The sequence below is a fragment of the Cephus cinctus genome, unplaced genomic scaffold, assembly GCF_000341935.2.
Source record: "Cephus cinctus unplaced genomic scaffold, Ccin1 Ccin1_scaffold0013, whole genome shotgun sequence".
NCBI lineage: Eukaryota > Metazoa > Arthropoda > Insecta > Hymenoptera > Cephidae > Cephus > Cephus cinctus.
This window is the reverse complement of record NW_014332762.1, coordinates 1,452,414-1,464,140: the sequence shown is the minus strand read 5'-3', so window position 1 is coordinate 1,464,140 and position 11,727 is coordinate 1,452,414. Positions and strand designations below refer to the sequence as shown.

Genomic DNA, 11,727 nt, shown 5'->3' with positions numbered 1-11,727 from the left:
TTTACTTTTATTTTTTTTTTTTTAATCCCCCCCCCCCCCCGCTTAACCCTTAAAAAGTTCATACAACCATGTCAAACACATATTACATTTATTTGGAGGATATGTGTACACATATAAATACATAAATATTGTATAATAAAATTGCTCAAGCTGATGTCACAAAGTTTGATTTGATAGTATCAAGATGGCCGGCAGGCCATTCACACCTATGTAGCATCAGCTTTAGTCTCAATGAATATTGGGCTTACTCGCCGTGATTTAAATTGGCGAGAAATTGCACAAATAATTCGTGTCTTTTTTTTTCATAGAGGAATTTTCAATCGATATATCTTATTTACATAGCAAACTATCAAAAATGAAAAAAGTCATTGTAAACGCTTTAGTCGAGATATACCTATAGCTATGGGTGCGCGATTTTCCGTAACGCAAATCGATTCTCTTCGTAAACACGCTGAAAGGTTTCAAGTATATTTTTACAATAACAACGGCATAAAGCGATCGGAAATAATTGAAATTTTTTACCGAACCTCGAGGCATTGAATATTGGGGGGTCGAAAAAAAAATATAATTTTTATAAATTGGATGACATATATGTATATTATATCACGATATTTCGGATATCATTTCTAAGCTTGTTACTGTTGTTTTCAATTTTCGAAGGATATACCTTAGTACTCTTGGAGCACCCTGTAGGCAAACATCTGCTATATCCACGATAGTCGGTTTGGATGAAATTTGAAAAAAAATGTATTAATTCGATCTGTTCTTTTTTATTATTTCCTTAAAGCCTTGGGCTATCGGAAGCGATTGCGTTCTCTAGAAATGCTATTGTATCACTCGATATCTTAACCAAATTTAGGTGAATTTTCGATAATGGGGAATTTACAATACTCGCGATAAATTTCTTCTCTCTCTTTTCATAATTCTTTCCGTTAACCTTTCATTAATCTAAGGATGTCGTTTGGCAGTCAATTTTACAAAGTACTCCGTAAAATTACTTTATACAATATAGCCTTCGCACTATATAATATTTTATCAGAGAATAATCATATATATTTATATATATATATATTATCTTATAGGTATAATCGTAATCAATTGATGATCTACGGTTTAAAATTTACTCGAATAAAATTTCCAAGTTTCCAACAACGTCACCGGCAAGTTCCATTTCACTTTTGTTTATTTCTCTTTTTAGATTATCCGTTAATCTCATATATATTACTCTGTCTTGTTTGTATTTTACAATCCATCTAACAACAATGTACGTACCTATAGTTGTAACAGCCTCTTCAATAGCCTTCAGATTATCTTGGTCTCTCGAAAAAATTTATTAAAAAATCCTATTGAATCTCACCCCAACCTTCTAACTAAAATCCTTCGCAGAGGTTCTCGCTACAAACAGAACCCCCTTCTTTCTTATTCTCTTTCCTCTCTCTTTCGGTTCCACCCTTATTTTCAAATGGCTTCAAAAGTTACCCAACTCTAACAAGTTAATGAGGGCATCCTTAAAGGTTTCTTCAAAAGAAATCCGCTACACTGTAGGAAAGCGATCCTGTATATAAATGAAATCACAGTAAGACTAAAATTATACCGTGTAATCGGACATGGGTACACCCAAAAACTGATTTCTCTTGATGTACAATCAATAAGGGAATAAAAAACAATCCTTATCAGGATAACCCGTGCCGATCTTACGGTTTTAATTTTATCAGGCTTGGCAGATCATAATCGCCATTAGGTATATAGAATCGAAGAGCACGATCGATAACGTGCGTTCGAGTCAGTCGGGCCCATCTCCATCCTATTCGTTACTTCCTCTTTATCAGACCCTTACGTCACAGTTGACTACTTTGCGCTGGGTTTCCAGAGAATATGCGCGAGTGAACGAGATCGTTTCACCTTATGGTCCAAGTTACAATATTTTCAAGATATCGCAGTATGATTGATCTCCGTAAATCCTTCACTTCTTCTTATTACGTCCATTTTTCTGTAGCTTTGTGATCTTCAGTCGACAATTTGATCCTCCCGTATACAGGACCTCGGCTCTTCCACCCTCTTCGATGGCCGCTACCAGTGCCTTTACAGATTTGACGTTCACATCCTTCGCGCTGATCTCGAGATTCGTTCCAGGATATCTATCGCGGACGCATTTACCAACGCTGGACGCCTGCGTCTCGGTGAGGTCGACGCCGTCGAGACACAGCCACGTTAAATACTGAAGATTGGTAAGAAGAGTTTGTACGAAGATGTGCTCCATCTGGACCTTCTTCGCGCTGTCGGTCACGTTTAAACCATTAGCCCTGAGGAAGCTCAGATTACAAAGTTTGAGATACTTCGCTATCTGTCGCATAGTTTTGTCGCTGTCCTCCAGACTGATCCTCCAGAAATTTATGCTGAGCGACTGCAGATTCCGGAAGTGCGACGACAAGCATCCAAAGAACTGCTGCAGTATCTTGTCGTCGATAAAAAGCAAAGTGTCGCTGCTACCGCCAATAGCGGATTTATCCAAGGAGAGATCCAGTTCGCTCAACGCGGTGAATCCAGCCAGGAAAGGTAGCAGGAGGGGTCCGCGTAGAGCCAGTCGGTCGTTCACCGTCACCTGAAAGTCGTATTGATAACTTAAAACTTTTTATCTCGACTGATAAGTAAGGGAAGTTCATTTAACAAAAATTCACATTCGGTCATTCCGTTCTCGGAGGAAGCATGCATTTCTCAGGGTGACGTCTAGAGACTCCGGGGAACTTCGGAAGATATGAAAAGATATTCCAAGAGAGGATGCACTAGGTACTATAACAGGAAGTACAGGTCTCGTAGCTACGGTAGGTAGAATCTACAATACATTTGTGCACAATGGCTTGGTGCCTCGTGGGTTATCTTCGTTCCGCTCCAATTCTTGAATTGTAGTCGTAATCGCGTAATTAGCCAGCATGTCCGCGACGTCGACGTAGGTACACCTCGCGATGGAAGAAGGTTGCTTGACGGAATGGAAGGAAGAGAAGGAAGAAGGAAATAAAGAGAAACAGGAGAAATAAAGAGTAACCCGAGTGAACTTTCATCCCTTTCAAAGTTCAGATCCTTCAGCTTGCTCGAGTGTACCTTATCGCGAAAAGGCAATTACTTGACATTACGCTTATACGTCTTGTCCCTGTGTCTACAGACTGTTTTTAGATTCAAAGACCAAGTGGTATTGATGATCCAGAACCAATAGGGCGGGTTTCCATGAAACTTCAACAGAGGCGTCGTGCCCTGCAGACTCACTTGAAAGCCAGCCAGCCTCAGGAAGACGATGACAGGGCAGGCAGCTGGTGGTGCAGCCCTCAGAAGTTCAGCACCCGCGTCGTCGCGACGTCCCAGTCGCGCCAGGGGCCCCTCGTGGACGGCTAGGTGCAGCCTTGCGTTGCACAGGTTGAGCTCCCTCACGCTGGTGTATCGAAGAAGTTCCGAGAACAGGGCCAGACTGTCAGACTCCTGAAACGGAGAGAACGAGCGAAAGCTGTGTTAATAGACTGTTATCCACGTGGTCGGTTCAGATGAATAAATTAAATTAAAAGCAATAGGTAGAAAGGTAGAGTAGACCCAGTGCAAAGGGTGTACGATGATCTAGGAGCTTTTCTAAGGTATCGAAGTAAGAGCTTACAAGCGTCGCGACGCTCAAAATCATGGACGAAACTGCCGGTAGCTGGCAGGGTTGCCTTAATGATGTCCTTAAGTTACAGCAGCCACCTAACCTCACTTTCGACTCCACCATGAGGATATTGTGTCACTATAATATTATCGTGACGCCTCACTATGGCCACGGCTTTAGTAGATTTTAACAGACTCCAAGTTACGTCAAAATCTTGGCAAGGGTCTACCCTATATGGGAATACGACAGATAGAAGGCCCTTTGCACTTAAGAACTGATCGAGTACACCTGAACTAGGAATAAATATGCATAGAGGTATACATGCTTGTTCGATCGTAAGTAAAATTGAATATTTACAGGATGCCCTCGAATGTATAGTTATTTATTCACTGTTGTACGTATTAGTAATACACTACTGGTGTAGCGACGTTAAATAATTCCAAAGACCCGATCCCCGTGATGCTTGTAGACGAAAACTAAACAATGCAGCGGCCGGAGAGCTTTAATAGGAAACTAAGCTGCGCCATGTTGGAAAATTACAGGGACGAAGAGCCAGAACGTTGGGCGCAAACAACACCTTAATAACTTACGACAATTACTCCAAGGAAATATGTACGGTGTTTCAAGCGCGAACAATCAAGTTATATATACCATTCACCATGTAAACTTGCCTCCTTAGCCAGTATGCAAAACTGCAGACGCTCAACGTGGATTTTCACGGAGAATATCATGGCGGGAATTTCAAACGATCTTATCCACGTCGGTGCATAGCGAAAACTCTCGATTGACGTATCCAGGATATATTTGAGTTCTACTATAATTTTTATCCTTACTCTACTATATATATATATATATATACATATTCTATAAAACTAACTGACGCAAGAAGCGTACGGAGAATGGCAAAGTGCACTTAAGCTTTTGTAAAACAGGTACGATTCTACTGTAGCATTCTTGTGTGGGCAGACAAGAGTGTGCCGACGGGTAGCTTGAGAGGGATGCTCTATCAACAGTTGGAAGGGTACGGCGGAGTGCCGATTATTCTATATCTAGTGGGCAAACAAGAAGGGAGGGTGGACGAGTTCATTTATCTGGCTTGACCCAAGTCAACCCAGTGGAAGAAAAAGCTTAAAGCTGACACGCACCCTTGGGGGACACGTTTGATATTATATATATGTGTTCCTCCCGATTTCGATTACTCAGTAAACTGGTTTATATATATATATATATATATATATATATATATATATATATATATATATATACACGCGCGTATCTCTGTCCAATTTTTTTCTTTAGGATCAATTTAATCAATCGGTCCCCGAATCAAGATATCATTGAGGACTTCAGTTTCGATTATCGATTCTTTTACCTACAATAATCGTTTAATCAGATCTCGATTGGAAGTCGATTAAATTTCCCGTTTTTCGTTATAAGTATTTACATTATCCAGGTATATAGTGTATATCCTATCTTTCAGAAGGTCCTTACGATAAAGTTATCACGGCGCGACTTTTCTTTTGGTCTCGTTCCCCTTTTTGCAGTTCGATTCTAAGAGGCGCTTGCACGACTGATCTCATTCATGGTGATTTGGATGGCACGAAAGCGTCAGGGGCAAAAAGTCCCCTTTGCGGGGACGTAGAATGAAATTGCGAAGAACGGAGCAAAGAAAGAAGATGCTATGGAGGGGGAGGGAGAGGATAAGAGAACTGAGGAAAGAAAGAAGGAAATATATATATATATATACACCATACAAGAGTGCGAGAACAATATACAGAGCCAAAAGGAAAGGGACAGCTCGAGCTCTAATGACGCAAAAAGTCTCACATTTTTCGCAAATATACTCGCGGCATCCCGTACCTTAATTTACCAAGCCCCGAACCCCAGAACCCTTGCTGATTCCCGAGGACTCGGAGACTTCCTCGGGTCCTCGCTGCCGGAAGTAATTTTCTTCCCAGATCATGAGATTTATGATCTCTTTTTTTTTCCTCCCTCAGACCTTCCAGCCCACCCTCTTCCACCCATTTATCCTGGTAGCAGCATCCCCGTCCTTCTTCCACGTCACCCCCTCTCATCCCTACGGATGGAAGAATCAGAAGTCGCGAAAATTATTTGAAATTATCGTTCGACCTTTACGCCCTCGTAGTCCTGTTGCTTCAAGCGGCACTGGCATGAAGATAGTAAACGAGGAAACACACGGGGGTTCATCTTTCCCGTGAATCCTACGTCACTTCGCGCCCTGTTCAACCATAATCCGTAGGATTTTACCGTAGGATAATATTTTAATGTAAATTGCCCAGCGAGTTAAGCAAGAGTGTAGGCAGTATGGAGTCAAGCTGTTTCAAGGATATCGGATTACGGAATACGTAGGATTTGTTATATGGGTAGAGAGGAGAATGGTAGAGAGTAGCAACCTGGGGGTGGTGGGTGGTCGGCATTGTTTTAAACGGCAAGCCGCGCATTGCTACGTTAAATATCGCTTTGTTTCGCACGGAAATAACAATCGGTCCCATTCATGAGAATCGTCGACGTATATAATTCCCTTCTCGATCTTTTCCTGTTATATACATATGTATCTACGGTTAACGTATTTTCCAAGAGTTATATATCTCGCCATGTACCCAGGCATACTAAGTAACTTATATTCTAATGAAGTGATGCAGAACGGAATGGCGTATACTAGGGAGTAAAAGAGAGGAAAGCGCTCGGTGAAATTTCGAGATGAAGACTAGTGGGGAACGAGGATGCTGCGACCGTGCATAGGCGTACGCAATTCGCAGCGATGGAATACAGGCAGCGCCTGAAGAGACTGAGCAGAGTGAGGCAGTAGGCAGAAAATGTGAGGTTAGAGAATTTATTGCAGGCAATACAGTGGGAAGTAGGAGGTACGGTAAGGAGGCCAAATTGACTCGACTCGAAAGTCACTTATAAATAATAGTAACCTTCGAATTTACGAGATTCGGGATAAGAAGCAGGAACTTTGACGTATTCGAAGACCCTATATCGACGTAGGCACGCGAGACTGTCGAGGGGAACCTGTGGGGGTTCGGTTTTAAATAACTTGGCGCGTCCTCGTGAAATATTATTTGCACGTCTAGAAACTTGACCTGGGACTTGGGTATATAAATCTTTTCCACGACGGTTAATTGACAGTCGAACTAAAATATATAGGTATGTAAGATATGCATCCATCGTGTTCAGGATGAATGGCGGTACCATCGAGACATCAAGATTGCGTCCTTGTCAAAGGGATGACTTAGAATTCTATAGGGATCTTATCAATCTGAGAAAAGTCCGTAAACAGTACTATCGATGCTCCAGTTTGCTTCGGCCAAGTCTATTATTCGTTAGGAAGTCATCTGTGTGATAACAGTCCTGGTGTTATAGGGGGTTTCGATATATTCCCAGAGGGTCGGTGTAGACGCCCGACGTCGGGACGTCGTTTTCGAATAATTTGACGAACGAAAGAGCCCCAATTAAATTCGCCGTGTGATGAGCTATCGGTTTTGCAGCATCGTCTACGATACCATCCCTTTCTCCGTTCAGCCATGTAGGTTTTAGGTTTTGGGACTAAGAAGAAATCGGTTTATCAGACTCTAGGGGACGAATCCTTGGTGAAGCTGGTTGGGCGTCCCGTAATTAGTGGCTCGGTGAACGATACGTGGGACGCTTGTCTGGTTGGTATTGCTGATAATTAATTATCCACTTAAAGCAACGACGAGGACTCCTGTATTATGCGTATCGCTCTGCGATCCTTGTCTTTATCTCATATCCATTTGCTGTCATGCTATTTCTCATTCTATTCTGTTAAGGATAATGCTGTATATATGGAGAACGAGAAGCAGAAGGGATGGGCTCGGAGTAGAGGAGTACTTGTCTACTCCTAATGAATGGACGAGTTAAATTAGTCCTACGGTGACACGAAGTCTTCCTGAGGACGTTGCGTTCAATGGACAATTCCGTCGAAAGTAATTTATTAGAGGGTTAGATGCTTAACATGGAATAAATGTAGCTTTCCTGATATTATATAAATAGCAAAGAAATTCCTATTGATAATATTTGCGATGTCTGATTACAAAGTTGGCTAAATTGCAGCATCCCAGAGTTTCCAGACTGAGGAAAATTGTTCGTAAAATATGAAGGTTGCTCCATTGTGAGTGGGTTAGGTAGGTTAATAAGGAAGCATTAAGCCTTTAGTAGGAACATGCAGGATAGTAGGAAACTCGGCGGCAGAGACTGTAACCAACGACTATGTGGGCTTCGGCTGGCCAACTGAAATGGTCAAACTTTTTGGGGTATTGTTATCGGGATAGGTACAGTTGGAATTCAGTTTGTTCGCGCTATTCAGGGTAGCTAGAATGCAACATGGTGCACGAGGGAGTATAAGTTAGGTGTACGATATTATCTTGACTTTGAGTATTGAATCCCCAGAGAAAGTTAAAAGTGGTTCTCGTACGGTTTCTCATATGTTTTTCGCACCTGGGACACACAGCGTGACCAGGATATTCGTGTTGGCGCAAACGTCCATAGAATGTCCAATGAAGATCCACAAGGGTATTGCGAATTACAAGGCCCTATTTCGTTGCCATAAAGTGACAATGAAATTTCCGTAAATTATATATCAGACCCTCATTAACCTGGACTGTTGGCGTTGATGACAGTTTGAGCCTTCGGGACCCACGTACCTCTATTCGAAAAGTCCATCCCTCGAGACTGAGTAGCCTGAGAGTTCCGTTCCTTACGAGGGCATGGCACAGAAGTCTGGAAGGGTTGTCGTCGAGGGCCAGGCGAGAACTGGCCAGGTCCAAAAGTTGAAGACAGGGAGCTTCCATGAGAGCCTTAACGAGCGGCATTACGTCTGCTGGTCTGGAAGCACCGGCAGCCCTCAGGGCGTCAAGGTTCCTAGCTTTTCGGATGGTCTCACCGAGACATTCTGCGTCCAGGCCACCGACGAGACACTTCGACACGTTCAGGGATCGAAGTTTACAGTTGGGTTCCCTGAAAAGAACATAGTCAATCGATCATTCGCCTTCGTAAGCAGGATCTCATACTTGAGCAAAGTCTAAGGGATGCTGCTGGGACGTTTTTTAACCTGAGAAAATAAAGTTTAGAAGACTTTACGAGTCTCGGTACTATCGTGCCATTCGTTTACCTTATTTTCTCTATCGCGAGGAATGGCAAAGCCGTTGTTAAATTTTGAAAATGGGTATCGTCCTCAGGAGCTCCTTACAGAGTGACTAAATAAGGCTGATGACTAGTGTCTTAAGGAAATGGGTTCTTCCGCGCGAAGAGGAGCTCGTGAACGGTGAGAATAGCCTTGCCGTGATAAAGTCAGGGCCGTAAGTCAAAAAGCTTCGACTGGCATTAGAGCCCAGGAAGTCACTTCTAAATGTGGCTAGAGGTACGTATATGGTCTCGTTATATTTTTACGATGATTTATGTCGCGAATGGGGGATTTCGCAATTTTACGAATCACATAAAGGTAAACTGTCGTAATTCTCATTTAACGACTAAGAGAGACTCGATATCCAGTCGTCTTTTTATTGGCCAGTGGATGCTCGAATGACGCGAAAATATGTCTCTTTGCGATGTCCGAGTGATAGAGGATTGTGATAAGGATTTTGTTTTGGTCCAAAGTACCCTGAAATATATTACGTTCCTTGATACCCACAATCTCGTTCAGAGCATCGCGACCGGGAGATGATTGATGTCACCGAATGTTATTTAACACTCATGGACCACAAACCCTAACAACCTCCAGGCTCTGCGCTGAGCTTTAATTTTTTACTGCGAGGACCTGACCAGCGACTCGAATCAGCCCCCTGAGCTTATCTATATCTATTATTCGCAAAAACGTCAGAGACTGCAGAGCCGCCAGGAGACGGTCGCAAAACGTCAATCTGTCAGATCGTAAAAACAGTGATTAGAGAAATCTGTAGGATAAGACCTACGGAAAGTGTTTCGATACGAGGATACGAATTGTAAGGACAGAGTGGTATAATAGGAAGATAAATATAAAATATATGAAAATAGCTTGAAACTTAATAAATAAGACAATTAGCCTCGAAACCCATTAAGAACCTCTAGCCCTATAACGATTCAACGATTTTAGTAACAATGGGCCGCAATTATCGTTCGGTCGCGCAATTAAAAAGCTCATTTACGAATCCATTTACAAGCCCGGCCTATTTGACTGTACGCCCAGCTGGACGGTGCGCCGTTTGTCCACCTGCTACTGATGCGTCGGCCATTGTTTCTTCGTTTACGAGCAGAGCAGCCCTCGGCGAGCCTCTGATTCATCGCGCCCTGGCTTCAACTTCCGGTGCAAAACAAGCATAACGCTTCGCGCCTCGACCCATCTGTGTTCTATTCGAGCCTGTAAAAAAGCTTTTCACATCCTGAATCGTCCTCCCTCGCATCCTCGCGTAAACTCTGACAAGAAGTAAATTAGTAGGAAAAAAAGGCAGCCTAGTTTCACTCATAAAACACTGGTTTAACCCAGTTTCGAAAAATGGTTATAATTAAAGAAAAATATATATATCACCATACAATAAAATTCCCTATACCATGGGTCTTACTTGGCACTTATCTAACATGCTGCTGGAGTCCCAACGTCATGGCAACCGGAAAACGACTGGTCGTGGCCACAAAACGGCACATGGGAAAGATTATGATGAATGATACACGCTAATGGATGCTTCATGCTCGCTTCGACGTGATTCGATGCTCATGTGAGACCTATATTTCCGGAAGTCTACTAGCCGAGAAACTTGAGCATGCTAGAGCAATATGGCTGGCGAGAATGGCGAGAATGGCGAGGGAGTAGCGGGATTCGTTGAACCGCGGCTAGGAGCTGCCAGACTGCTTTTGATTAAGAGAGATCGATCGATTTTTCTTACTCAACATGAAATGGATAAAAAAAGGAAACGAACCACCACGAAAAACGAATCTCTGAGCCAGATCCGCTACGGCATCGGATTGAGAAAAGAATTTCATGTAAAAAGCAACGTCCTACACGTCGGATATCACCGAACGAAAATTGGAGTCCTTTTGCCGCCCACGTGGCCGATTACTATTCTCTCCCTTTATTCGACTTTTCTCCACCTCGTTTTTCATCGTCCATCTAAAAACGGCAAAAATTCACTAACAGCACGTAACATACGTGGATCGTTACAATTAGGTAACACAATGGTCTGTGAGTCGGTGTAACCACGATGCGGCTAATATATTTTTCTATCTTCAATTTGCTCTAATCGAAGCATCAGATAACACAGGAGGGCAGTGAGAATATTTTTAATTAAAACACTACTCCACAAGGACATACGTGTCCCCGTAATATACGTTACGGGATGCTGTAGCTCTTGTTACACATGCGCCTGACCACGTACGTGGGAACGTACAATATTTTTCGAGAAATATTAAATAAAAAATATATTAAGCCCTTCTAAAAGGGCTCCCGTTTCCGATCTGCAATTATTGTACATGGATCGTTAATGGAAATCTCATCCATGGACCATTTCTCTCTATGAATTATTATTAATTGTTCGAAGAGGGCTGTGTCCAAGGGTCGTTCATTATTTCTTTTTACTCCTTCTCGTTTTAGCACCTCGAGCTCAAGATGATATTTTCATGAGAGACGTTTTTCAACTGGGAACTATATGCAGGAACATATACAGGATTCCCGTAACTGTTAATTAATTTTACAGGGCGTTAAAGACCGTGGAAATTTTAACGTAACTACGTCCATCTGCGCTCGCGCGGCGTCTCATACGTAAACCTTAATTATTAATAACTCGGTAAATAATTCAATTCCAGCCTCTTTCGCCCTCTGAAAAATTAATTAACGGTTGCGGGACACCCTGTATACCTACGTCAATGACACACAATTGACGACGTCGATTGAATCCAGGGAAACAACAATTAGTACCGAAGATATAGTAGGGTCTTAAGAGAAACTTTAGTAACCTTTGCGCGGTATATCTTGTTAACGTTCCTTTCAACTAAAACGGGGCGACAAGCGACATTCGACTTTTGAATATTTTAGCGAATGGCCATTCGCGTTCGTCTTACCAATTTCCATAACTTATTTGCCCGGAGAA

The 11,727-nt window shown here is 42.5% G+C and overlaps 1 protein-coding gene across 4 annotated transcripts in view; it reads right to left on the bottom strand.

The window, feature by feature from the left end:
* Positions 1 to 71: 71 nt before the first annotated feature.
* LOC112493602 overlaps positions 72 to 11,727 on the bottom strand; it is a 99,184-nt gene continuing 87,528 nt past the window's right edge. For 3 of the 4 annotated variants that reach the window (XM_025082336.1, XM_025082335.1, XM_015733084.2), the window contains 3 exons: positions 8,314 to 8,626; positions 3,262 to 3,471; positions 72 to 2,602 (listed from right to left, as the gene is read on the bottom strand). In XM_025082336.1, coding sequence (XP_024938104.1) covers positions 1,964 to 2,602; positions 3,262 to 3,471; positions 8,314 to 8,626 — 1,162 coding nt within the window. In that variant the 3' untranslated portion in view covers positions 72 to 1,963. Of the gene's footprint in view, positions 2,603 to 3,261; positions 3,472 to 8,313; positions 8,627 to 11,727 lie in introns of those variants that run through there. The other variant, XR_003058967.1, reaches the window with a different exon arrangement.